This window comes from Somniosus microcephalus, chromosome 2, assembly GCF_052327205.1.
Source record: "Somniosus microcephalus isolate GS21.2 chromosome 2, FLI_Smic_1.0, whole genome shotgun sequence".
NCBI lineage: Eukaryota > Metazoa > Chordata > Chondrichthyes > Squaliformes > Somniosidae > Somniosus > Somniosus microcephalus.
In genome coordinates, this window is record NC_140988.1 from 156117034 (window position 1) to 156144069 (window position 27036).

Genomic DNA, 27036 nt, shown 5'->3' on the forward strand with positions numbered 1-27036 from the left:
CACGATCACTGATGATTCTGCCATTGCCATTTACACCTCTTCTAGACTCATCTTTTATTTCTTTACTTGTCCCATTGCCATCTCCTTTAGCCTTGTACAATCATACCTTTTGCCATTTAATCACTCCTGCCTTCCACCCAATCACAGACTTTCCCTTTGGTTCTTTCCTCCCCACCCCCTTACTTAAATCCTATTATATCTCCAACTTTTTCCAGTTCAGACGAAAGGCCATCAACCGGAAACGTTGACTCAAGTTTCTCGCTCCACAGATGTTGCCCGAGTTGCTGAGTATTTCCAGCATTTCTTGTTTTTATTTCAGATTTCCAGCATCGGCAATATTTTGCTTTTGTCTTCGAAGAACTTCCTACTTCCAGAACCCTGCTCCACCCTATGGCCCAGGCCTGTAGTCTCCAGTCCCACTTAAATATTTTTTTTCACCTCGGACTCCAATTCCACTCTTTTTTTTACATTTACAACTACATCCTGCTCCACATCACACCATTTTTTCTTGCCACCAGTTCCCTCTCCTCTTCCCAACATGTGCCAAAGCAGAAATATACAGAGAAACACAGTCCACAATCCCCATCCACAACACCAAGGCGACAGTTAATAGAAACAAAACAAAATGAAGCAACAGTGCAGAAATAAAACATCAAGGGGAACTGAAAAATGTAAAATAACTCATTATGTAACAATGTGTATAGGAGATAAGAAAAAAAGACACATACGAAGAAAAAGTCAAAGTGTGAGGGGAAGCATATAAAGTGTGGAAGACATACAGAACACAGACAAAACAGAGGGCAAAGAAAGATAGAAAGTGAGAAAAAGTTGCAGACACCTACAGAAAGAACCAGCTTACATCAATTTTGAAACAAATATAGTCATATGAAATATTTTTAGATTAGTTCTGAATGCCTATTCCCTATGAACTGTATTTTTGGTTTTCCCACAAGCCTCATTATTGATTAGATACTTGGGATCTGTGGTGGTTCAGGACTTTATCATCAGCTGGGCAAATAGCACTATCCTCCTAGTACTGTGTGTGACCAAGATGTATGACCGTACTTTTTTCCTGCAGCCAAACCAAAGAATAGTTAGTCTAGTTTAATTCCAAGACTAAGGCTATCATCATAAATTGGCAGGGTGGTACCAACAGGAAGATATGCTTCAGCACAGCCCTTGCGCCTCCTTCTGCATTCTCTACTTCACCCAACAGTCCATGTGGTTAAGGTCTATGCCCTCGATTGGTTCCACTCCTAATTGTCCCAAAGCAACTAACATCTCCAGCAATGGATTCTCCTCGTCCCTTTACAGTCATTAGCCTCCTCCAAGAATCCATTCTTAACCCATTCCTCATCTATATACTGCCCATCAATATAATTTGCTGTGAGGAGGTCAGCTTACAACATGTTGACAACACACCACGCTACCTCTCCACCACTTCCCTCAACCACCTCTTTGCCATCAGACTGCCTGTCTGATGTGAAGTCATGATTGAGTCAATAGATCCTCCAACTAAGCAACAGGAAGGTGGAGGCAATAATTTTCAATCCCTGATTTCATCCTCTCCCTGGCTGTTTGTGCAATATGAACTGGGCTGCGCACAACATTGACATCCTGAATGCCCAGAATTCGGCTTGAGATGCCATATCCTATTCATCATCAAAGCCACTGACATCCACATTTGCAACATTTCCCGTATCCACCCATACTTCACCTGAACCTTCACCAAAATCCTTATTCATGCATTCATCACTACTATGCTTAATTTCTCTAATGCCCTCCTGAACCCACCCTTCACAAACTCCAATTTGTCCAAAATTCTACTGCCCACACTTGGTGGTGCATCAAGTCCTGTTCATTCTCACAGACTTACCATGGCTCCCTATCTTTGTTCTTGTTTTTTATATTTGTTCACAGGATGTGGGTGACACTCGCAAAGCGAAATTTACTGCCCATCTCTAGTTCCCCTAAAAAAAAAGCAGGTGGTGAGGTTTCTTCTGGAACCACTGCAGTCCTTGTGGTGCTGGCACTCCCACAATGGCATTAGGTAAGAAATTCCAGGATTTTAACCCAGCACCAATGAAGGAATGATGATGTATGTTCAAGACAGTATTATGTCTGACTTGGAGGTGAACTTTGGTAGGTAATGGTGATCCTAAGATACTGCTGCCTTTGTCCTTCCCAGTAGTAGAGTTGCAGGGCTGGGAGGCGCTGTTAAAGTAACCTTGGTGCGTTGCTGCAGTGTATCCTGTAGATTGTGTGTACTGAAGCCACAATGTGCCAGTGATGGAGTGGGTGGATACCGAGTCCAGTGGCAGGCCACTGATCAAGCATATTACTCTGTTCTGGATGGTGTTGAGCTTTGAGTGCTGTTGCAGCTGCACTCATCCAAACAAGTGAGTATTCAATCCTACCTTGTAGATGTTGACAAAGCTTTGAGGGGGTCAAGAGATGAGTGACTTGTCAGGGTACATAACCTCTGCTCTTGTTGCTATGTTAATATGACTCCAGTTTAGCTACTGTTCAATATGACACCAAAGATTTTGAGGGACTCAGTGGTGCAGTTGAAGGTCAGGAGGAGCTGGTTGCACTTTCCCTTGCTGGAGATGGTCATTACCTAGCATTTATGTAGTGCAGATGTTCCTTGACACACAAAAGCCCAAACTTGGATACTGTCCAAATCTTTCTGTAGTTCTGGCATGGGCTGCTTCATTATCAGAGGAATGGTGAATTGAGCTGAGCACCTTGTAATTGTCTGTAAACAACTCCTGACGTCATAATGAAGGGAAGGTCACTGATGAAGCAGCTTAAAATGGCTGGGCTGAAAGTGGTGCCCAAGGAACTCCTAAAGAAATGACTCTACTCTGACAGCCATGACCATCTTCTCATGTGTCAGTTATAGCTCCAGCCTTTACAGGATTTCCTCCTTTGTGTCATTTTCAGTTGAATGCTGATGTTGAGGGCAGCTGCTCTCCCTCTCGTCTGGCATTTAGCTCTTGCATCTATGCCTGCAATTAGACAGTGATAAGATCTAGAGCCAAATGGTTCTGGTGGAACCTGAACTGATAATTAGCAAGCAGGTTACCATGAGTAGATTTTGCCTCATGGCTTCCTCCATTACTTTGCTAATGATTGGGAGCAGGCCGATAGGTCATATTTATCCTTTTTTGTGGATAGGACATATCCAGGCAATTTTCCACTTCGTCAGGTAGATGGCAGTGTCATAGCTACACTTGAACAGCTTGGCTGGTGGGCCATTCTTGTCTACCAATCCCTCCTTCACCACTGCCCACCATAACTCTGCAACCTCCTCAAACCTTGCAAGAGTACCTGTGCTGAAGCAGCAGATATGTGTGCAAGGATAAATGGTTGCAGTTCACTGAGGTATGGTGGGATGAGACCACAGAGGGATTGTAAAGTTTGGACCAGGATCTTAAAGTTAGTCTGCTGGGTAGAAATCATTAGAAAATGCCCCAAATCACTTCACTGAAGATAATTAACTGAAGGGCAGCGGAATAGAATATTGCAATAGACAGCACCAATTGCAGATATCATCATCGCAGGTATGATGGGCCAAGTGGCCTACTTTTGTACAGTAATTCATAGGATTCCCGCCTGTTCTTGACTTTGGTCTTCAGTGCATCTCCCTCTCCTTCCGTTCCACCTTTGGTGCTATTTTGGTCCTACTCAGATTCCTTCTCTAAACCACCCCACCAGTCTCTCCATCTTGAGAAGCCTGCTGAAACCCGACTCTTTGACCAAGCTTTCAGTCACTTCTCATAACTGGAAAACACAGGGTTACTTTCTGCTGAAACAAAGAAAGGAACGGTTTTCTTGATGAAGGTTCGGCACCTGTTCCTTTCCTCTTCTGTGAAACACAGAAACATAGAAGATAGGAGCAGGAGTAGGCCATTCGGCCCCTTGAGCCTGCTCCGCCATTCAATGCGATCATGGCTGATCATCCAAATTCAGTACCCGGTCCCCGCTTTCTCCCCATACCCCTTGATCCCTTTAGCCTTAAGAAAGATATCCAACTCCTTCTTGAATATATTTAATGACTTGGCCTCTACTGCCTTCTGTGGTAGAGAATTCCACAGGTTCACCACTCTCTGGGTGAAGACATTCCTCCTCATCTCTGTCCTAAATGGCTTACCACTTATCCTTAGACTGTGACCCCTGGTTCTGGACTCCCCGACCATCGGGAACATCCTTCCTGCATCTAGTCTGTCCAGTCCTGTCAGAATTTTATAAGTTTGGGCTTTGGGATGGACTTATAAAGCACTTTGGGATGCTTTTTCCATGTTAATGTGCTGTTTAAGCGAGATTGATAGATTTTTGTTAGGCAAGAGAGTATTGAAGGATATGGAGCTAAGGTGGGTAAATGGAGTTGAGGTACAGATGAGCCATGAGCTAACTGAATGGTGGCGCAGGGTCGAGAGTCTGAATTGCCTACTCCTGTTCCTAAGCTGTAAAAATGACGAATAGCAAATAATGTCACCCCATATTGGGAAAACAGAAACTCTATGTGTGGAATTCTCAGTAGTTTGGTTTTAGAAACTCTCAAGCATAATGATGGGTTCCCAAGCAAGCTGACCAAAAGAAAAAATGTGCAATGCACAATGATCCTCACTCATAGAAGTGTTTTACATCCTCCTTGCAAAGGCTTGAACAAGTTAGTTATAGAACATTGTTTAGGTCAATACAAAAAAGTTTTGGTTTTGCAGTATAACTGATTGGAGGAAATAGCAGCAATACAAATTCTGAATAAACTTGAGACTTCGGTTTAGCAACATCTGAAGATTCTAACAAATGCTGGCACATCACATCCCAATAATACTAAAGCCGTGATTGTGGCATAAACTTCTATCTTGCATTGTAGTGTATTGAGGGAAAAGTTTTTCTGTATGTTCTCAACATTGCAAGCCATGGACTTTGTGTCCTCTAAGATGACTCTTTTAAGGGCAATGTTCTCCATTGGGAACTAGTGGGATCATCACACCACATTGATACATATACGTAGAATTTATGATAACTGTATTATGCATCGAGACATCCTCTCCATAGGATAGTACATGGGCCTATACTTACGGTCTGTTTTTGACTTGTCGTTAAGGTTAGTTGAGAAATCATCAAGATTACAACTTCTACCCTCATTAAAAGTCCAGCTGAATTTGTCCATCGTTAATTTGGTAGCAAGCTCTACCTCTTCCTGGAGTTTCTTTGTTTCTTTTGTCTGGCTTTCTAGTTCTTTCCTGTAGATAGGAGAACAAATAAATAGTATAAAAGGTATTTCATTGATGCTAGAAAACGTTCTATTAGCCAACAGTAACATCAATCACCTTGACGATCACAAGAATTCAACAAACTATAAATTGCAATTGTTGCACTCATTATAGATAAATCAGTAATACTTTTACTAAAGATGATTATTCTTGCCCCTAGCCTCAAGTATCAATAATGGATCTTTGTTAGATTCTAATTTCTTCACATATCAGAAAATGACCATGCAGAAGTGAAAAATACAGTACATTGTTACATTCATCCAAAATAATGTTCCCCTTATTTTAGAGACAGGGTGAATATTATGAGATCTTTTCATATGTTCAGAAATGGTCACAAGAATCATAGGCCAGATTTTGCTGAAATAATAACAGCATCTGAAAAACACACACTGTAATTAAAGCGCAAAACAGTCAGCAACTTGTGGCGAGGAAGAGAGACCCTGTGAATTGCAATTCCCACAAGTTGCTGGCTGATTTGCAATGCTCTATCATTAGCTTCGTGAAAATGCATCTCATGCTTAGCCTCTCCGAGTTTCATGAAGTTGCTGCATTTGCACATTAAACACGTCACATAAAGTTAAGTCTAGCAATTATCAGTGTAAGTACCCTTTCAACAGCATGATAATTGTTGATGACTGCCAATCAACCTCTCTTGCCCTGAAAGTAATCAATTGTAAGTGTGGAGTCTCATTCCTTCAGGTTGTGAAAGATTTTTTTAAATGTCAAATTTTAAATTAAAAAAAAGTTTCTTACTTTCCTTTGTCTCTTTTTTCTCTCTTAATCCAATCTTTCTTGCCCTCTCTATTTCTCTTTCCGTACCGGATTTGACATTGAATTCACCCACTCTAATTCACCCGCCTTCTCACCCTTCCTCTGTTTATATCTCAATCCTTTGATCTCATTGGTTAAGGAAATGCACTGTTCATCCTGTTGTTCACCAAGGTCCCAGATGCCCTGTTGCCCTCACTGCATTGTTACCAGCTCACACTTCCAGCAACTTACAGGGCAAAGGTTTTTCAAACCTAAACTTGCTGGAAAAAAGCTAACTAACTAATGGGGCACCGCTCCAGCAAAATCTAGCTATTAATTCTGAAGTTTAAGAAGCGTTCACAGCATTGCTGACTTTGATCCTAAAAAAAGTTAAATTAATAAAAGTAATTTTAAAAAGTTTCAAATTAAATCAAAACTTTCAAGAATAACAAGGAATAAAGAATTTGACAGACTGTTTGTCCGACATCCAATCCTGCATGAGCCGCAATTTCCTCCAGTTAAACACTGCGAAAACCGAAGCCATCATCTTCGGCCCCAGCCACAAACTCCGTTCCATCATCACCAGTTCCATCACCCTCCCCAGCCACTGTCTCAAGTTGAAGCTGACCGTTCGCATCCTATTTAACCCCGAACAGAGCTTCCAACCTCACACCCTCTACATCACAGACCACCAAGTTCCACCTCCAATAATCGCTCGTCTCCACCCTTGCCTCAGCTGCCAAAACCCTCATCCATGCTTTTGTCACCTCCAGATTCAACTACTCAAATGCACCCCTGGCTGGCCTCCCATCCTCCGTAAATTTCAGCTCAATTTAAACTCTGCTCCCCATATCCTAACCTGCACCAAATTCTACTCACCCATTAACCCTATGCTCGCTGATCTACAGTGGCTCCTGGTCCCCCAACAACTCCAATTTAAAATTCTCATCCTTGTGTTCAAATCCCATCATGGCCTCACCCTTCCAATCTCTAACTTCCTCCAGCCCAACAATGCTCGGAGAACTCTGTGATCCGAGAACTCTGGACTCTTGTGCATTCCCCCACTCCCTTTGCCTTACCATTGGCAGTCTTGCCTTCAGCAGTCCAAGTCCTACGCTCTGGCATTCCCTCTTTAAACCTCTCTCTGCTCCTTTCAGACCCTCCTTCAAATCTACCTCTTTGGTGAAGTTTTTAGTCAGCCCTCCCAATATCTCCTTCTTTGGCTCAGTCAATTTTTGTGTGGGATGTTTTCCTATGTTAAAGGCACTATATAAATGCATGTTGTTGTTTTTAATCTATACACATTCTAGGCTTCAGGCCATCATAGTCTGGTCTTACTAGAATCAGAGGTTCTTCGTTAGTTAAACTGAATACATATTCGGAAACTTCCCAGCACATCGGTTTTAAAAACAACTCAGTCAGAGGAGGGAGAATTCGTTTTTGTAAAATCTGCTCAAGTTATTAATTTATTGACATGACACATCAGGTTTCATTACATTTCCAGCTTCAGCTTTTGAAAAGGACCAAGCATTCAATTGGGGTCTGTGATTTAGCTTGTTGCAAATAGTTTAGTGGCTGACAGAGTGGAAAAAACAAGTGAACTATATTAATAAGAAAAATTATGATTTAAGAAAAGTAAGGAAATGGTTATTATGCTGATTTATGAATTAACATGTTTAGTTACAGAAATATTACCAGCAAGAACTATGCAGCACATTTTAGTATTTAATATGCTTCTGAGAAAAGAAAAGGATCAATATTTCTGTGATGCATAGCTGTATCTCAACAAGACAATTTTTCAGAGACTGGCATTAGATGAAATACCATTTTTTTTTTAAGCTGCAATAAATGTTCGCAAATTAGTGTTTATAGACAAAGCACTGACTGATGGAAACTGCCACAATATAATCCCTCTCACACTCCATTTTCATTATAAAAGGTGCAGTGAAATTGAATGGTCACTAAATTAAAGACAGTAATGTTCAACCACATCCATATTTTTTTTTAAATTTCAGAATTGTTTTAATCTCTAATTATCTAAATGACAAATTATACCAAAAGATTGTAATCTTGAGATTATGACCACCCGCCTCCCACCCCAATCAGAGGCCAGGGATGGGGAAAAACTGAAACAATATACAGTACCCTTGAAAATTGTGTCAAATGCATCAGAAAATCCCTCCCTTGAGATAAGAACATAAGAAGTAGGAGTAGGCCATACGGCCCCTCGGGCCTGCTCCGCCATTCAATAGGATCATGGCTGATCCGAATCTAGACTCACGTCCACTTCCCTGCCCTCTCCCCGTAACCCCTAATTCCCTTATCTGCTAGGAAAATATCTATCTCCATTTTAAATTTATTTAATGTTGCAGCTTCCACAGCTCTCTGGGGTAGCAAATTCCATAGATTTACTACCCTCTGAGTGAAGAAGTTTCTCCTCATCTCAGTTTTGAAAGGGCAGCCCCTTATTCTAAGATTATGCCCCCTAGTTCTAGTCTCACCCATCAGTGGAAACATCCTCACCACATCCACCCGATCAAGCCCCCTCACAATCTTATCTGTTTCGATAAGATCGCCTCTCATTCTTCTGAACTCCAATGAGTAGAGCCCCAACCTACTCAACCTTTCCTCGTAAGTCAACCCCCTCATCTCCTTGATCCAGTATTTCTGGTGGAGTGCATCTTGGGAAATTGTGAAATGCTGCCTGTGATTTCTGTCCATTAATTTTAATGGATAGAAATCACAGGCTGCCCACCCACAATTTACCAAGTTGTACTCCCGGCGAGTGCCACTCCACAGTGTGCGCGCTGGATCACAGGTGGGATTGTTAAATGTATGAGGTGAATTTCTCATAATTTTTCCACCAATAGGTGCCTGCAGCACATTCAGTTCAGGGTCACACTAGCAGAGACTAGCCTTGTTTGCATTTAGTAATTAAACCTGAAACCAACCTCAATTCCTCCAAGTTTTTGCTCGGTCTTTTGCTAGCAGAAATATCTGAAAAGGAAAACTGTATTATTCACAAAATTTTGGTTTAAGATCATGAAAATTATAGCTGCAATTAATCTAACCAAGAATTTGAAAATATCAATGTTTCCTTATATCTGAGTGAACATGAACCAGAACAGCACAGCTGAACGAAAATTTGTAGAAAATCATGAATAACAAAAGAAAATGCTGGAAAATGCTGGAAACACTCAGCAGGTCAGGCAGCATCCATGGAGGGAGAAAAACAGAGTTAATGTTTCAGGTCGATGACCCTTCGTCAGAACTGACGAAGGGTCATCGACCTGAAACATTAACTCTGTTTTTCTCTCTCCACGGATGCTGCCTGACCTGCTGAGTGTTTCCAGCATTTTCTGTTGTTATTTATGATTTCTAGCATCCACAGGATTTTGCTATTGATGTAGAAAATCATGTTTGTTTTTTCACAAGGCATATTCATAGGTACCGACATTCGTGATGTATTGTTCACAGGGTTTATAACTCAGAAACATTGCAATTATCATATAACAACATCTTCACTACCACTCAATACATTATGGAGAGACCAATGGGGGAGAAATTCAGTTGGTAGCGCCAGCCACTAACGCCTTAAGAGAGCGTTAAGTGGGGCGCGAAGCGGCTAGCGCCCGGGCGCGGCACGACCTGCGCCTCTCGCGAAATTGAGCGGACATTTAGCAGCGGCGCAAAACCACAACGCCCGCTCAGCTGCGCGCGCAGATCCTGATGTCATTTCATGGTGTAACGCCCTTGGCGCCCCCCTTCTTTCCGCCTGGCGATCCCAGCGACTGGTTGAGTGGAACGGTTCCTAGTGGCTGGGGGGGCGCTATTTAAAGGGGGCTCTTCCTGGCTTCTTAGTGGTAGCCATTTTTGGACCACTCCTTCTGGAGAGAGAGAGAGAGAGAGAGAGAGAGAGAGAGAGAGAGAGAGAGAGTTGCAAAGAGACAAAGGGAGAGAGCTTTCTGCATTGACTCAGCGCTTGCACAGGTACTTCTGGCTTCAGTCCAGAACTTTGCAGGTGGATTGATTTTTCAGTGCCATAGCCTTGAGTGGCCACATATTATGGGGGCTGCAATGGGTGGAAAGGTTGGGTTTCTCCATTGCATTGAGAGGGCTCAGAGACGCCGAGAGAGAGTGCCAATCATGGCCAGACGGAGGAGGGCCAACAGGCGTCGGCACAGGAGGCCTTACCCTCCCAGGATATACCGCCAGCAGTTCTCATACCTCAACGTGTCTGAGGAGCAGTGTATTCGGAGGCTTCGATTCAGAAGGGAGGTGGTAACTGAGCTCTGCCACCTGCTTCAGACAGATCTGCAGCCTCAGCTGAGGAGCAGGACGTCTTGGTCGGTGGCAGTGAAGGTGACAGTGGCTCTCAGCTTCTATGCCACCGGCTCCTTCCAAGCCGCTACTGGGGACACTGCCAATGTCTCCCAGTTCGCGGTGCATTGCTGCATCCGCCAAGTCACAAATGCCCTCTTCAAAAGGAGACATCAGTACATTTCCTTCCCCATGACCCTGGACAAGCAGCAAGAGCGCACAAGGGGATTTGCAAGAATAGCGGGCTTCCCCATGGTTCAGGGTGCCATTGACTGCACGCATGTGGCTTTGCGGGCGCCTCTAGAGAATGCCGAGGATTACCGCAACCGGAAGGGGTTCCATTCGTTGAACGTGCAGTTGGTGTGTGACCACAGACAGCTGATACTAGCTGTCAATGCCCGCTTTCCAGGCAGCAGCCACGACGCCTTCATCCTGCGCCAGACTTCTGTAGCAGACCTTTTCGAAGCCCCGGCTCACCCAGGAGGTTGGCTTCTCGGGGACAAGGGCTATCCTTTGTGCACCTGGCTGATGACCCCGCTCCGTGCGCCCAGCACCCCTGCTGAAGAACGATACAATGACAGCCATCAAGCGACCAGGAACATCATTGAGCACACAATCGGCATGCTAAAGCAACGGTTCCGCTGTCTGGACCATTCCGGGGGAGCCCTTCAGTACTCGCCTGAGCGAGTCTCCCATTTCGTTGTAGTGTGCTGCATGCTGCACAACCTGGCTATCCTCAGGACTCAGCCACTGCCAGCAGACATTGGAGGACCACCAGAGAAGGAGGAGGAGGAGGAGGAGCACCAAGATGGGAGGGAGGCACAAAGTGCAAGGGCTGTCCGTCAGCAGCTTATTGCAAGTCAGTTCTAGGCCCCCTCTGAGTGAATGGCTTGTGCCATTGAAAGAACAAGAATGGAACCGGGCGGTAAACCCTGAGCCGGTCAAGGCAACAAATAGTTCAAAGAGCAAACATGCATAATCTGAATAAAGACAATTATTTATTTAACAAACTCTGTGCCCTTCCCACATGACAAACAAATACAGAGAAACCCCCCAAAAATGTCAGACACATAACTGGCTCTCACAACCTGGAGACAATGAACAAAAGACTTAACCAAAATGACCATGATCCTCGGCCTTCACTAAAAAAAAAACACAGCATTTTGCCACACCACCTACTTTTTGACCTGCGAGGGTGATCTGCCTCGCTTGCGAGATTGGCCCCTTCCCACCCTGCAGCTCCTCCGCAATGGGACCCCAGTGGCTGCAGCAAGGCTGGGGGAAGGCTGCCAAGTGTCAGATATTGAGTCGGCAGATGCCCTTGGGGGGCGGCCTGGACCAGCTCTGGGCCTGGAGGGCTCGACTGCCGACTGCTCCAACTCTGCATGGGCGGCAGCAGTCTGTCCTACGGGTGGTGGCAGCTGCAGTGGAGGAGTGACAGTGTTGGCAGCAGGAATGCTGCCAACCTGAGAGCACAGGTACTCCCTGGTCGGACGAGACACTGGCACTCGCACAGGGCAGCACTGAAGCACGCGCAGCAATCTGCTGAAGCACAGACTGCTAGCCTGCTGCGGCATGGCGAGGGCCCCGGCGAATCCTGCCCGATCCAGCGAGGGTGGCAGCAGTTAGTGCTCGTGTGGCCCTGATCTGTGTCTGCATCAGACCAGCCAGCGACTGCATGGCACGACTAAGCACTTGCGTGGAAGCTGCCTGTGCTGCACTGAAGTCCTGCAGACTCCTTGCCTGTGCTGCCCTGAATTCCTGTACACTCCTTGCCAGTGACTCTATGGAGTCAGGCATCCTTGCCACTGCAGCCATGAGCTCAGTGTGCCTGTGCTCCGCCTGGGTGCCCATTTTAGCGAGGAGCCGCACCTCCTCTGCGCTCACTGTAGCAGGACTGGAGGCCCCACTCTCCCTCCGGGGAGAAGGCCGTCGCGCTTCCCTACCACCCCCCCCCCACTCCCCGCGTTGCTGCAGCCTGCTGGGCCCCGGAGCTTCACCCTCCTCAGACCCTTCCCCCCTGCTCCCCTCCAGGGAAGACATGTCCCCATTATGGCCATGAGCTGCATCGGCAGAGGGTGGCACTGATGGTCCAGCTTCCTCTTCCTCCTCGCCTTCCGAATCACTCACAGTGGCAGCTTGAGGGCCCGCCTCCTCAGCTGGCGAATCAGCATCTGAAAGCAGGGAGGTACAAGAGTTGCTTTAGCGTGAGGACAGGGCGGCAGCGAGGGAGGCATGAGTGCTGCAATGCACTGCATTGGTTCGATAGTGGCAAAGGATGCTGGTGTGAGGCACAAGTGGAAGGAGAGAGGTCAAAAAGGTGATGACCTTACCATTGCTGTCCAGAATGGGGTCGGCATCTCCAGTGGTGACGGGGCCAATCATCCGGCCTGCCATAATCCGTTCCACTCGCTGCTCCAGATCGCCGAGGTCTTTAAGTTCAGGACGGCCTCCCCCGGTCCGTTGCTGCTGCCTCCTATTGTGTGCCAGCTTGCCCTGCAAGAGAAAGGACGGGCTCTCAGTACAGTGTGAAGCCCTGATCTTGGCTGCACTGCCTCCCATGGTCGAATAGCCCTTACAGTGTGTAAAGTGCTGAATGTGCATGTGAGTTTCATGAGAGGCCCATAGGTGTTGGAGGACGGCTGGGCATTGAGGCTTTCAGGACCCTTTGGCCATAAAGTGAGGTGCACATGCAGCGATGAAGAGGATACTGGAAAGGGTACTCACCCTGACAACCCGAGTGAGGTCGTTGAACTTCTTCCTGCATTGCATCGGGGTCCTAGGTACCATGCTGCTGGAGGTCACTCTGTGTGCCACCTCCCTCCAAGCTTTTCGATATTCGTTGGGCAGCGGCCTCCTGCCACTGTCCGGAAAGAGGATAGGTCGCCTGCGCTCCACTGCGCCAACCAGAACCTTCAGGGCCCCCTCACTGAACCGCTGCGCTCGCTCCCTGGCCCTCTCCATGGTTGTAGGCGTTACAATGTCGCAGCAGGTCTGTCCAGGCCGAGAATCAGGGCTCCAATGTGCAGGGCGTGGCTGCAAGCCAAATCGACACTCCCCCTTTAAGAGGTGACTGGCGCCAGCGCGTCTGCCTGCCATCGCTAACTGGCCGCACTTGCGCTGCGCCCACCCTCGGTGGTAGCGTCTCGACTCTCCGGCTTAGCGCCTTAGGATAGTCGTGCAGCGCCTGATTTAGTGCACCAACAACCTCTTGGGGTGAAGCAACTCAATTTCGCTGAAGGTGGCGATAATTTGCGCCGGGCGCTAAATTTAGTGCCCGCTCAACTGTAGCGCCCCAAATGTGGCGATACTGAATTTCTAGGCCCAATGACTTTTACGGCCTGGATTTTCCTCACGAGAACTGCCTGACTTCAGAAACATCAAGGCAGTAAACAGCGGCCCAAAAAATGCATTGTGGAATTTTCCTCTAACCCATCCAACTGAGACTACAGCTTCCCACCCTGTTAACTGATGGGCATAGCCTTGTTCTCCCATGTACTTTCCTTCCATACGACCCTTTTCCCACCTGCAGGAAATACCACCACACAAAAGGTGGCAGCGTTGGAAGCAGTACAGTATTCCAGAGGTGGGAAAGCACAGGGGAGGCCATTGCTGAGGCTTTACTGTTAATATTAAAGGTCCTTTAAAAGGCTGGCGCCGTGGGACATTTTCCTACGTTAAAGGCACTATATAAATACAAGTTGTTGTTGCAGTAACAGACTGAATAACAGAGCCTGCGGATATCTTAGTTATTAAAGTTACTGGCAAGATCCTAGCAAGTAAATAAACATTTCTGCAAATTTTCAGAAGATTTGGATTTTCCTCTAGGAATTCCCTATTCTTCCGTTTTGAGGTATTGGACAACAAAGAAAGCTCCAACTAAGAAAGTAGCAGGAAGAAAGTTTGACCTCCGTAAACTGGATGATGTCAATGTCAATTTTGCATTTTGGCCACACGTTGAGTCATGTTTAACAGGATCGTCAAATCCCTCATCACAAAACAATACTGAAGAGAAATGACTTCTTTTTAAGAAAACTTTGTGTGCCACTGCCAAAGACAATCTTAGACAGCCCAAAGAATCCGGCTTTGTGTAGTGAGTTTGATTGACATATATGTCAGAGTCCTTTGAGAAGGGGACAGGGTCATTGATTGACTGTAGTCTTCTTTGATGAACAGCTCAGTAACCAAAGATTTGTTATTACATTATTATATTGTGTACCATGTGATACACACAGTCTACAGCACAGAAACAGGCCATTCGGCCCAACTGGTCTATGCCGGCATTTATGCTCCACATGAGCTTCCTCACACCCCACTTCATCTAACCCCGTCAGCATACGCTTATAATCCTTTCTCTCCCTCATGTTTATCTACCTTCCCCTTAAAAGTATCTGGTCTTCAAACACTCTCTTCCTCAGGCGACCGAAGGCTGCACTGGCACACTGAAGGCGGTGTTGGACTTAGTCGTCGACATCTGCCCTTGTTGACAGTAGGCTCCCGAGGTATGGAAAGTGGTCCACGTTGTCAAAGGCCTCGTCTTGGATTTTGATAATCGGGGAGCAGTACTGTGTGGCGGGGGCAGGTTGGTAGAGGACCTTTGTCTTACGGGTGTTTAGTGTAAGGCCCATGCTCTCGTACGCTTCGGTGAAGGTGTTGACGATGGTTTGGAGTTCGACCTCCGAGTGAGCGCAGACGCAAGCGTCGTCTGCATACTATAATTCGACTAGAGGATGGGAGGACCTTGGATCTGGACTGGAGGCGACGGAGGTTGAACAGTTTCCTGTTTGTTCTGTAAATTAGCTCCACTCCAGTGGCACTAAGCTCATGCTCTACAGAGCAGCAGTGATACCCACCCTCCTGTATGCCTCAAGAGACATGGACCATGGACAGCAGGCACCTCAAAGCACTGGAGAGGTACCACCAACGCTGCCTCCGCAAGATCCTGCAAATCCATTGGCAGGATAGGCGTACTAACGTCAGTGTTCTTGCTCAGGCCAACATCCCCAGCATCGAAGCTTTGACCACGCTCGATCAGCTCCGATGGACGGGTCACATTGTCCGCAGGCCGATACAAGACTCCCAAAACAAGCGCTCTACTCGGAGTTCCGGCACAGCAAGAGAGCCCCAGGTGGGCAGAAGAAACGCTTCAAGGACACCCTCAAAGTCTCCTTGAAAAAGTGTAACATCCCCACCGACACCTGGGAATCCCTGGCCCAAGACCGCACAAAGTGGAAGAGAAGCATCCGGGAAGGTGCCGAACACCTAGAGTCTCTTCACCGGGAGCAAGCGGAAGCCAAGCGCAGGCAGCGCACGTCAACCCAAGCACCCCACCCACCCGCCCCTTCAACCACTGTCTGCCCCACCTGTGACAGAGACTGTAGGTCCCGCATTGGACTCATCAGTCACCTGCAAACTCATTTTTAATGTGGAAGCAAGTCATCCTCGGTTCCGAGGGACTGCCTAAGAAGAAGAAAAGCATCTATGCTATTTGCCTCAATTGCTCCTTGTGGCAGCGCGTTCCACATTCTTTCCACTCTTTGGGTAAAGAAGTTTCTCTTGAATTCCCTATTCCCGAGTGATTAGTGACTATCTTATATTTATGACCTAGAGTTTTGGAGTCGCCACAAGTAGAAACATTTTCTCCACATCTACCCAATCAAACCCTTCCATTAACTTAAAGACCTCTATCAGGTCACCCTCACTCAGCCTTCTCTTTTCTAGAGAAAAGAGCCCCACCCTGTTCAGTCTTTCCTGATAGTTATATCCTCTCAGTTCTGGTATCATCCTTGTGAATCTGTTTTGCACCTTATCCAATGCTTCTATATCCTTTTTATAATATAAAGTTTATACAAGTTTAACATAACTTCCCTGCTTTCAAATTTTATCCCTCTAGAAATGAACCCAGTGCTTGGTTTGCTTTTTGTTTTATGGCCTTGTTAACCGGAGTCATTACTTTTAGTGATTTGTGAATCTGTACCCCCAAATCGCTTTGCTCCTCTACCCCATTTAGACTCTTACTATCCAAGCAGTATGTCGACTCCTTAATCTTCCTACCAAAATACACCACCTCACACTTATGTGTGTGTTTAGGTCTGTAGCCAGCAGCCCAAGGACATCAGTTTTATTTCTTGGCTTATCGCTTTCCGATTTCTTGAATAGGAATGTAACATTTACAACCATCCAATCTTTTGGCACAATTCCAAAGTTTTGGAAAGTTAGTTAGTAGTTTTTCTAAATTCCTCCCTTGTCTTTCAGCATTCTGGGATGTTATACCATCTGGGTCCACTAACTTTCCTACTTTTAGCACCATTAACTTTTTAGTGTTCATTTACCTCCAGCAGCGTCCCAGCCACATCCTCCTCAGGTAATCCTACAGACCCATTTCCTTTGTAAACTTGTCGGCAAAATACTTGATTAAGTATCTCTGCTATTCCCTTACTCTCAAGTACAAGATGGCCCCAGTTATTTCCAAGAGGTCCCATCCCTCCTTTAATTATCATTTTACTTGTTATGTGCTGATAAAAGCCCTCACTATTTCCTTTTATACTGGCTGCAAATCTCCTTTTATACATCCTCCTAGCTGTACTGTGCTCCTTTTCTGCTTCCCTTCTATACTTTTGATATTTTTCCTCATTTTATCCTATCTAAATTTATCATGGCCCAGAAATTCAGGTCTACATGGGTGAGTACACGCAGGGTGCTTACCCGTAAGCCTAATGGAAGTGCCGGTTTCCTGCATGCACTGCGCATGCGCGGGAAACCGGCACTTCCGTTCCCCTGAAAGAAGGGGTTCAGAGTTCGAACGCGTGCGCGGGAAAGGCTGCGCGTGCGCATCGAACTTACGGTTTTTTTTGCAGGTTTTCCCAGGAGGGCAAGTCTCCAGAAGTTACACATATAAAAAGCAGTCGCAAGGCCTGCTTTTTACAAGGTAAGTGGTGAATTAATTAAAATTAAAACATTTTTTCCCCCACAGGTTTATTATTTTTAAATACTTAAGAAAGGTACGTTTATTTTTAGCCCCGTTAGAAAATTAAAAAAAATTTCAAAAATTTAAATTGTTTAAAATAGTTATTTAATGTAATTTATAGTTTAATAATTAAAAAATGTGATTTTTAAAACATTTATTTGAAGATTTAGTGATGTTTGGGGCTTCCTGTCAAACTTATGAATGAAGCATTCCCTGCTCCAATTGGCTCCCCATGGCCCACGTGATCCCAGGGGACGCATCGAACTAACTGCGCCCCTGGGATACGCAAGCACTATGCGCCGGCAGCTGGAGCAGGCCCAGAATCGGAATTCCACGGGGGCCCACAGCTCAATGGCCGGCGCGCAAGGCAAGTGCAGGTCGGGGGCTTACACCCGCAGGAAGCCCTCGACCCGAATTTCTGGGCCCATATGTCTAATTTTTAAACCTCAATTTTGCTCTAACCTCTCTATCCACCTTAGTGGGCATACCCTCTTTGCTCTGAATTGAAATATAGCACGTCTTCCTACATTTACGATTGCGATTCCATGTTGGGACAGAGGTGTGTTTCAGCTACAGGAGCGGAGCGACCACAACTTAACTTGATGTATTAATAGGCTAGTTTCATATGGCGGAAGCTGTCCATAGTATTTCTGTTCATGTAGTCACTTGTCGACTTGCCTGTCGACTGCTGAGTGCAAATGGAGTGTGGCAACTCGACTGATCAGAGGAAAACTCCAGAGAAGGAGCCAAAGCAAGTTGACACATGGGAAAGCAGCTTTATCATAGAAATTTACAGCACAGGAGGCCATTCGGCCCATCTTGTCCGTGCCGACCGACAAAGAGCTATCCACCCTAATCCCACTTTCCAGCACTTGGTCCCTAGCCTTGTAGGTTACGGCACTTCAAGTGCATATCCAAATGCTTTTTAAATGTGATGAGAGTTTCTGCCTCTACCACCCTTTCAGGCAGTGAGTTCCAGACCCCCACCACCCTCTGGGTGAAAACATTTCTCCTCCGGCCAATTACTTTAAATTTATGCCCCCTGGTTATTGACCCTTCTGCTAAGGGAAATAAGTCCTTCCTATCCACTCTATCTAGGCCCCTCATAATTTTACACACCTCAATTAGGTCTCCCCTCAGTCTCCTCTGTTCCAAAGAAAACAACCCCAACCTATCCAATCTTTCCTCATAGCTAAAATTCTTCAGCCCAGGCAACATCCTCATAAATCTCTGCACCCATCTAGTGCAATTCCTGTAATGTGGTGACCAGAACTGCACGCAGTATTCTAGCTGCGGCCTAACTAGTGTTTTATACAGTTCAAGCATAACCTCCCTGCTCTTATATTCTAATATAAAAGGCAAATATCCCGTATGCCTTCTTAACCACTGTCCTGCTACCTTCAGTGATCTGTGGACATGCACACTTACTTTTACACGATGTAAACGTTTCCTTTCCAGCTTCTGAGGCATGCAGACTTGACTGACAAGACCGATAGTCAGTGGATGATAAATGTCCACGAGTCCCTAGTAATCAAATAACATAATAATCACAGTATAGAACTGAATTCACAATTGTACTCTCTTGTTGCCCTGTAGCCTGTGTGTATGTTGTTGCTCTTTTTACCCAGCTCAATCACCAGCTTTATTTTACTCTCTCAATACCAAATTGTGTTTATTCACTCATTCCAAATAAAGCTTTACAATTATGAAACATGATTGAACATTGCATTAACAGCACAGTAGTAAAAAATACTTAAATCACGTGCAGGAAAGGAGTAACCATTGACAGCAACAGTACTGCAACAGGTTCTTGTAAACCATTCCAGATTACATTAAGTCAAGTCATATTAAATGGATCGTACTACTTTGCAAAAATACAACAGTGAAGTTGAATAATGAATTGGCCCAAAGTTTCATGCACCATTCAGAAAATATTCAATCTGATAACAGACTAGTGAGAAAGTACAGAAATAAACAATACGATTACAATATAACAACAGAAAATGCTGGAAAAACTCAGCAGGTCAGGCAACATCCGTGGAGAGAAATTTGAGTTGACGTTTCGGGTTGGACCCTTCTTCAAAACTGAAAAGAAAAGAAACTAGATCGGAGGCAGGGCTGCGATCGGACAAAAGAATAAAAGAAACAAAAGAAGTAAAAGAGATTAGAAGCTAGATGAGATAGTAATAGGCTGGGATTAGGTGTAAAGTGTACTGGCAGGGCAAGAGATAGCTGCCAGGTGTGAGAGAGAAACAAAAGGAAAGGGGGGGGGGGAAAAAGGAGTGGAACAATTACAAGAGAAAATGATATGGGGGCCGAGCTTATGATCTGAAATTGTTGAACTCGATATTGAGTCCGGAAGGCTGCAGACTGCCTAATCGGAAGATGAGGTGCTGTTCCTCGAGTTTACGTTGAGCTTCCGTGGAACAATACAAGAGGCCAAGGACGGTGAGGTCCGAGTGGGAATGGAGCGGTGAATTAAAATGACAGGCGACCGGAAGCTCGGGGTCACCCTTACGGACTGAACGGAGGTGTTCCGCAAAGCGGTCACCCAATCTGCGTTTGGTCTCCCCAACGTAGAGGAGACCGCATCGTGAGCAGCGAATACAGTATACTAGATTGCGAGAAGTACAAGTAAATCGCTGTTTCACCTGGAAGGGGTGTTTGGGGCCCTGGACAGTGGGAAGGGGGGAGGTATAGGGGCAGGTGTTACATCTCCTCCGCTTGCACGGGAAGGTGCCAGGCGAAGAGGAAGGGCTGTTTGGGGTGATAGAGGAGTGGACTAGGGTGTCTCGGAGGGAGCGGTCCCTGCGGAATGCTGAAAGGGGAGGGGAAGATACGTTTGGTGGTGGGATCACTTTGGAGGTAGCGGAAATGCCGGAGGATGATCCGTTGAATGTGGAGGCTGGTGGGGTGAAAGGTGAGGACAAGGGGAACCCTATCGTGGTTCCGGGAGGGAGGGGCAGGGGTGAGGGCAGAAGTGCGGGAGATAGAACTGACACGGTCGAGGGCAGTGTCAACCACGGTAGAGGGGAATCCTCGGTTGCGGAAAAAGGAAGACATGTCTGAAGCACTGATGTGGAAGGTGGCGTCGTCGGAGCAGATACGGCGGAGGCGGAGAAACTGGGAGAATGGAATAGAGTCCTTACAGGAAGCGGGGTGGGAGGAAGTGTAGTCCAGGTAGCTGTGGGAGTCAGTGGGCTTGTAGTAAATATTGGTCGATAACCTATCCCCAGAGATGGAGACGGAGAAGTCGAGGAAGGGAAGGGAAGAGTCCGAGATGGACCATGTGAAGGTGAGGGAAGGGTGGAAATTGGAGGCAAAGTGAATGAAATTGTCAAGTTCGGGGCGAGAGCAGGAAACGGCACCGATACAGTCATCAATGTATCGGAAAAAGAGGTGAGGGAGGGGACCCGAGTAGGACTGGAACAAAGATTGTTCCACATAGCCCACGAAAAGGCAGGCATAGCTAGGACCCATGCGGGTACCCATGGCAACACCTTTGATTTGGAGGAAATGAGTGGAGTTAAAGGAGAAGTTGTTCAATGTGAGAACAAGTTCAGCCAGGCGGAGGAGGGTCGTGGTGGATGGGGACTGGTCGGGCCTCTGTTCAAGGAAGAAGCGGAGCGCCCTCAGGCCATCCTGGTGGGGGATGGAGGTGTAGAGGGATTGTACGTCCATGGTTAAAAGGAAGCGGTTGGGGCCAGGAAACTGGAAACTGTTAAAGTGGCGGAGGGCGTCCGAAGAGTCGCGGATGTAGGTGGGAAGAGACTGGACAAGGGGAGAAAAGATAGAGTCAAGATAGGAAGAGATAAGTTCTGTAGGGCAAGAACAGGCTGAAACGATGGGTCTACCAGGGCAGTCCTGTTTGTGGATCTTGGGAAGGAGGTAGAAGCGGGCTGTGCGGGGTTGGGGAACTATGAGGTTTGTGGCAGCAGTTGGAATCCACGTGGAGTAAGTCGGAACCGGAGACAGTTGCTGAGGAAAATGATGTGGCTGTGAAACAGAGTCTTGGCAGATACCTGATCAAACACGAGAAGTTTCTTTTCTTTTCAGTTTTGAAGAAGGGTCCAACCCGAAACGTCAACTCAAATTTCTCTCCATGGATGTTGCCTGACCTGCTGAGTTTTTCCAGCATTTTCTGTTGTTATTTCGGATTTCCAACATCTGCAGTATTTTGCTATAATACGATTACAATGCTCATCTTTGAATTCTGCCACAAGAGGCTGCTTATCAACTGACAACAGTTTACAGCAGCCTCCTCTGACGGAAATGGAGTACTACAACAGTACAAGAACATTACTGAGAGGACAAACACATTTTGATGAAATCATGTCCTATGCCAGTAGAATCTGAAAGATGACTTCCCCCCACCACCACATCAGCTAAAAGTTGTCCACTGTTTTACCAGACATCAGTTCAGGCCTTTACTGGGTACAGCATAGGAACCTATTTGCTGGTTTAGGAGCCGTAACATACAGATTTGCACTTCCAATCATAAAAGCATTGCAAAATAAAATAAAAGCATGGTACAGGGCATTAAACACTTTAGGTACTGAAAGTGAAGATAAATCAAATTTCAGATTGAAATGTTCCAAGTATTAATTTCCTACTTTTATTACTACAACTACAATTATAATAACGATGACAGCCACAATAACGTGCATTTATATGGCACTCATGACCAGAAGACAACTCCATATTTTATAATAAGGAGGAAAAGGGATATGGTGGACACCAAAAAGAGGGGAATGGGAAAAGAAACAGAGAGGCTAGGGTAGAGAACTGAACGTACAGTTGAAGGAGAGTTTTGAGGAAGTTTTCAAAAGTAGGGAAGGAAATGGGAAGAGAATTCCAAAGGACAGGAGCATAGTGGTCGAATAAGCAGCTGCCGATGGTAGAGCAGAGAGGGCAAGAAGTCCAATGCTAGAGGAGTGGAGGGTGCATGCAGGGGTGTAAAGCAGGAGGTCACAGAAGGTGGGTGGAGGTGAAATGAATTGCTGGGGTACAGAGGGGCAGGGGCGACAGCAACGGGGGCTCAAGCTTGTGGCAGATTGATGCTGGGAGGCTGGCTGAAAGGTCATTAGAGAAGTCAAGCCTTGAGGGACCTGGGTTTCAATGGCATAAAGAGATGGGGTGGAGGTGGGCAATGATTTGGAGGTGAAAAAAATGGTGTTTATCATGGACAAAAGGAGAGATTAAGAGATGGGGCTTGAGGAGGTTTTTTTTTTTTTAAAAAGAGAAAAGAGAAAGAGACATACTTCGGGGAGAAGTTCCAAAGGGTAGGACAGAGCAGCTAAAAGCTCTGCAACTAATGGTGGGACAAAGTAAACTGGGAACTCTCAAGTCAATTAGAGAAAGAACATTCAGGATGGGATACAGTGCTAGAAGAGATTGCAGAGATAAGTTGGGGCAAGGCAATGGAAGGATTTACAGAAGAGGTCAAGGATTTTGAATGCGTTATTGCGAGACAGGAAGCTGGTATAGGAAGCAATGCCAGAGTGATTCTCCCTATCCACAACGGCACCTGAAATTATGAATTTAATAGAGCGGGGTCAGAATCAGAATTACAACATAAGCAAACATACAGTAAGAACAAGGCCATTCTTCCAATGAAGCCAATTTCTTCCATAGACCACAACAATCCATTGCATTGTGCAAACTGCCAAACCATTGAAAAATTAGAAAATAATCTGCAAGTGACAACCCGCTCCACCAAAAGTAGTGAAAATTCATTTTGTGCTACTTTGTACTAATGCCCCAATGCATTAAGAAAGCAACTTATACCAAACTTTAAGAAAAAAAGCCAAGCTTCAAAACAATACAGTATTGTTTATACAGCCCTCTCCCAGAATGACTTATTATATCAAATGAGATGCAATAATATTTTCTCAGTCAAGCTCAGTTGTCTTCAATAGTTAAGATTACACAAGCAACTAAACTCATTTTTAAATTTAAGTGAGGGGTATTTAGATGTTAAAATACATCCATACCCATGTGTGTATATGGAGTGAGTAGCAGGATAGATTTTAAAAATCATGAGCTTCACATGGCATTAATTAGTAAAAGCAAAGCTAAAGTCTTCTACATTTTTTCCAATACATACATATATATTGAAACAAAATTAATTGAAGTGAGATATTCATACCGTTACAGCTGGATAACAGTGGCAAAGGCCTCGGGAGATGCTGCAGTGACTGTGTTGTGATGGGGTATTATGACATAGTTAACAAAGAATAATCAGTTTGTGATTCACAACAACATACAAGAAAATTATTTTGTACTTGCGAATGTGATTTAGTACACAATTATGGAAATCATAATAAATGATCTTGCTAATCCATTTTAGATTAAACTTGTCCTCCCCTTGCTATGTACAGGACACACTCATTGACACCTTCATCTCTCCTTAAAGCCTCGAAATGTCATTTTCTCTTGCCACACCTCCAATGAGCAGTAGCACAGTGGGAGAATGTGGCTTTAGGTTTCAATTCCTCACACCTCAAGCTACTGATCTCTGCCATGCCAGAAAATAGAACCATCAAATAGAAGAGCTCCCACATGAAGAGTGTAAAAATAAATCAGAGTGTGAACTACCCCATGGTGTTCTTGCACATCTCACAGCTGGTTCAAGACTAGCTCCAGCAAAGGTTTGGAAGAAAATCACATTACTGCTTGTTCAGCAAGGAATGGTGCATGCAGCACAAGCTAAGGAAGGATGTTCTTGCCATGGAAGGAGTGCAGCGAAGATTCACCAGACTGATACCTGGGATGGCAGGAATGACGTATGAGGAGAGATTGGGTCGATTAGGCTTATATTCGCTGGAGTTTAGAAGAATGAGAGGGGATCTCATTGAAACTTATAAAATTCTAACAAGACTAGACAGACTAGATGCAGGAAGGATGTTCCCGATGGCCGGGAGTCCAGGACCAGGGGTCACAGTCTAAGGATAAGGGGTAAACCATTTAGGACAGAGATGAGGAGGAATTTTTTCCACCCAGAGAGTGGTGAACCTGTGGAATTCTCTACCACAGAAGGCAGTAGTGGCCAATTCATTAAATATATTCATGGTGTGGAGATCGGTGTTGGACTGGGGTGGACAAATGTAAGAAGTCACACAACACTAGGTTATAGTCCAACAGCTTTATTTGAAATCACAAGCTTTCGGAGCGCTGCTCCTTCATCAGGTGAAGTGGAGAAATGCATAATACGCATTTCTCCACTTCACCCGACGAAGCAGTGCTCCAAAAGCTTGTGATTTCAAATAAAGCTGTTGGACTATAACCTGGTGTTGTGTAACTTCTTACATTAAATATATTCAAGAAGGAGTTAGATATATTTCTTAAGGCTAAAGGGATCAAGGGATATGGAGAGAAAGCAGGGACAGGGTACTGAATTTGGATGATCAGCCATGATTGCATTGAATGGCGGAGCAGGCTCGAGGGGCCGAATGGCCTACTCCTGCTCCTATCTTCTATGTTTCTATGTAAGCTATAACAAAAGGGAAGGGAGAAAATCATTCACAATATTACAGCACTTGTCTGGTTACACCATCGGTGCTGTGCATTGCTTTCAGGGAGTGAAACATATTCTTCTCGTTATGCTGCATTTCCTTAATATAGTATATCGTAGCTGATTTCCCATGGTGTTACTCATATGCAGTCCCAGGTCTGGATCATGGTGTAGTGACAAGCCTCACCTGCCACTTTTAGGCTACTGGCCAGGTACTCGCCATTGAGAAATGGTCTCAGGTCAATCAGTGGTTAATTGACCTTGTTGTTGGAAGTTTCTCTTGATCAGCTGCTGCTTGGCTGCTCTCCTTGGGGAAAGGCAAGGTTATCTCAAAGTAAGAAACAGTAGGATATTGCCAACATTTTCTCTCCTGTTTACTTTTTTTTTTTAATTAATTGTTTACTTGTGGTTTGTTAGTACTTAATACAAAATATAATGTGTCCTGGGCAGAAGAGATAGTAGACAGCCACTAGGAGCAGGTGGTTTTACTGCAGTTTGGCTGGGTTTGTGTGTGTTCTGGCTTCATACCAGGTAACATGACTTTCCAGTCTACTCCAAATCCCTGATGGACAATGACATCCTTACTGAAGAGCTAACAACTGCAATGTAATGGCTGTGGAGTTTATTGAGTGAGTGTCTGGGTACGGTACAGTAGTGTAGTGGTTATGTTACTTGACTAGTAACCCAAAGATCATGGCAGTTTGAGAATTCAAGTCAGTTTAAAAAATCTGCAAATAAAAATACTCTGATCAGTAAAAAAGTGACCATGAAACTATCGGATTATCGTTAGGGAACAAAACCTGCTGTCCTTAGCCGGTCTGGCCTGAATGTGACTCCAGTCCGACACTGATGTGGTTGACTCCTAACTGCTCTCTGAAGTCACCTGGCAAACCAATTGAATCAAACTGCTACAAAGAATAGCACACAAACTGCAGTGGTTCAACAAAGCAGCTCAGCACCACCTTCTCAGGGTAACTAGGGATAGGCAGTAAATCCTGGACTTGCCAGCAACACCCACATCAAGAATTTTTTTTAAATTATGATTAATATTTGAGTAGTCATTTATATATAAAACTAGCTGGAGTGCCCGGCGGTGCCGATGCTTTTTTGAGGGCATGTTGTTGTTGGGAGAGAGAGAGAGAAAGAGAGAGAGAAAGGGAGAGGAGCGACTGGGGGGGGGGGGGGGAGAGAGGGGAAGAGCTGCGCTGCGACTGGGGGGGGGGGGACGATGAGCGCGCGCGACTGGGGGGGGGGGACGAGTGAGCGCGCGAGCAGGGGGGGGGGGAAACGAGAGAGAGCGACCGGGGGGGGGGAACGAGAGAGCGCGACGGGGGGGGGGGGGGGGGGGGGGGGAGAAAGAGAGAGAGCGACTGGGGGGGGGGGGGGGGGGAGAAAAGAGAGAGAGCGAACTGGGGGGGAAGAAGAGAGGCTAATGAGGCTATTTAGTCAGTTTTGATTGAACATTTTTACACACACTCCCGCCCCCTCCCTCACACACACTCCCCCCCCCCCCCGCCCCCTCTCACTCCCAAATCAATCAATCAAATCAAATCAACTTTTATTGTCACTGTTAGTGCACAAGTGCAGTACAACGAAATGTAGGCCTTGCGGCTCCCGAGAGTGTACAATTTGGATTAGGACACTTAAACATTTCAACTCCCCCCCCCCCCCCCCTCCTCTCTCACACTCCCAATCTCTCTCTCTCTCTCACACTCCCAATCTCTCTCTCTCTCTCACACTTCCCAATCTCTCTCTCTCTCTCTCTCACACTCCCAGTCTCTCTCTCTCTTCACTCCCAGTCTCTCTCTCTCTCACTCCCAGTCTCTCTCTCTCCTCTCCCTCCCCAGTCTCTCTCTCTCACTCCCAGTCTCTCTCTCTCTCTCACTCCCAGTCTCTCTCTCTTCTCACTCCCAGTCTCTCTCTCTCTCACTCCCAGTCTCTCTCTCTCACACTCCCAGTCTCTCTCTCTCACACTCCCAGTCTCTCTCTCTCTCACACTCCCAAGTCTCTCTCTCACACTCCCAGTCTCTCTCTCTCTCTCACACTCCCCAATCTCTCCTCACACTCCCAGTCTCTCTCTCTCTCACACACAGTCTCTCTCTCACTCCCAGTCTCTCTCTCTCTCTCTCTCTCTCTCTCTCCTCACACTCAGTCTCTCTCTCTCACACACTCACAGTCCTCTCTCTCACTCCCAGTCTCTC

General features: G+C 45.8%; 1 protein-coding gene across 4 annotated transcripts in view; it reads right to left on the minus strand.

Annotated features, from left to right (window-relative positions):
• LOC147123048 (coiled-coil domain-containing protein 158-like) overlaps positions 1-27036 on the minus strand; it is a 249213-nt gene that overhangs the window by 208677 nt on the left and 13500 nt on the right. For all 4 annotated transcript variants that reach the window (XM_085964352.1, XM_085964360.1, XM_085964379.1 and 1 more), the window contains exons 2-4: positions 18751-18846; positions 8987-9032; positions 5092-5255 (exon numbers count right to left, since the gene is read on the minus strand). In XM_085964352.1, coding sequence (XP_085820478.1) covers positions 5092-5255; positions 8987-9032; positions 18751-18846 — 306 coding nt within the window. The remainder of the gene's footprint in view (positions 1-5091; positions 5256-8986; positions 9033-18750; positions 18847-27036) is intronic.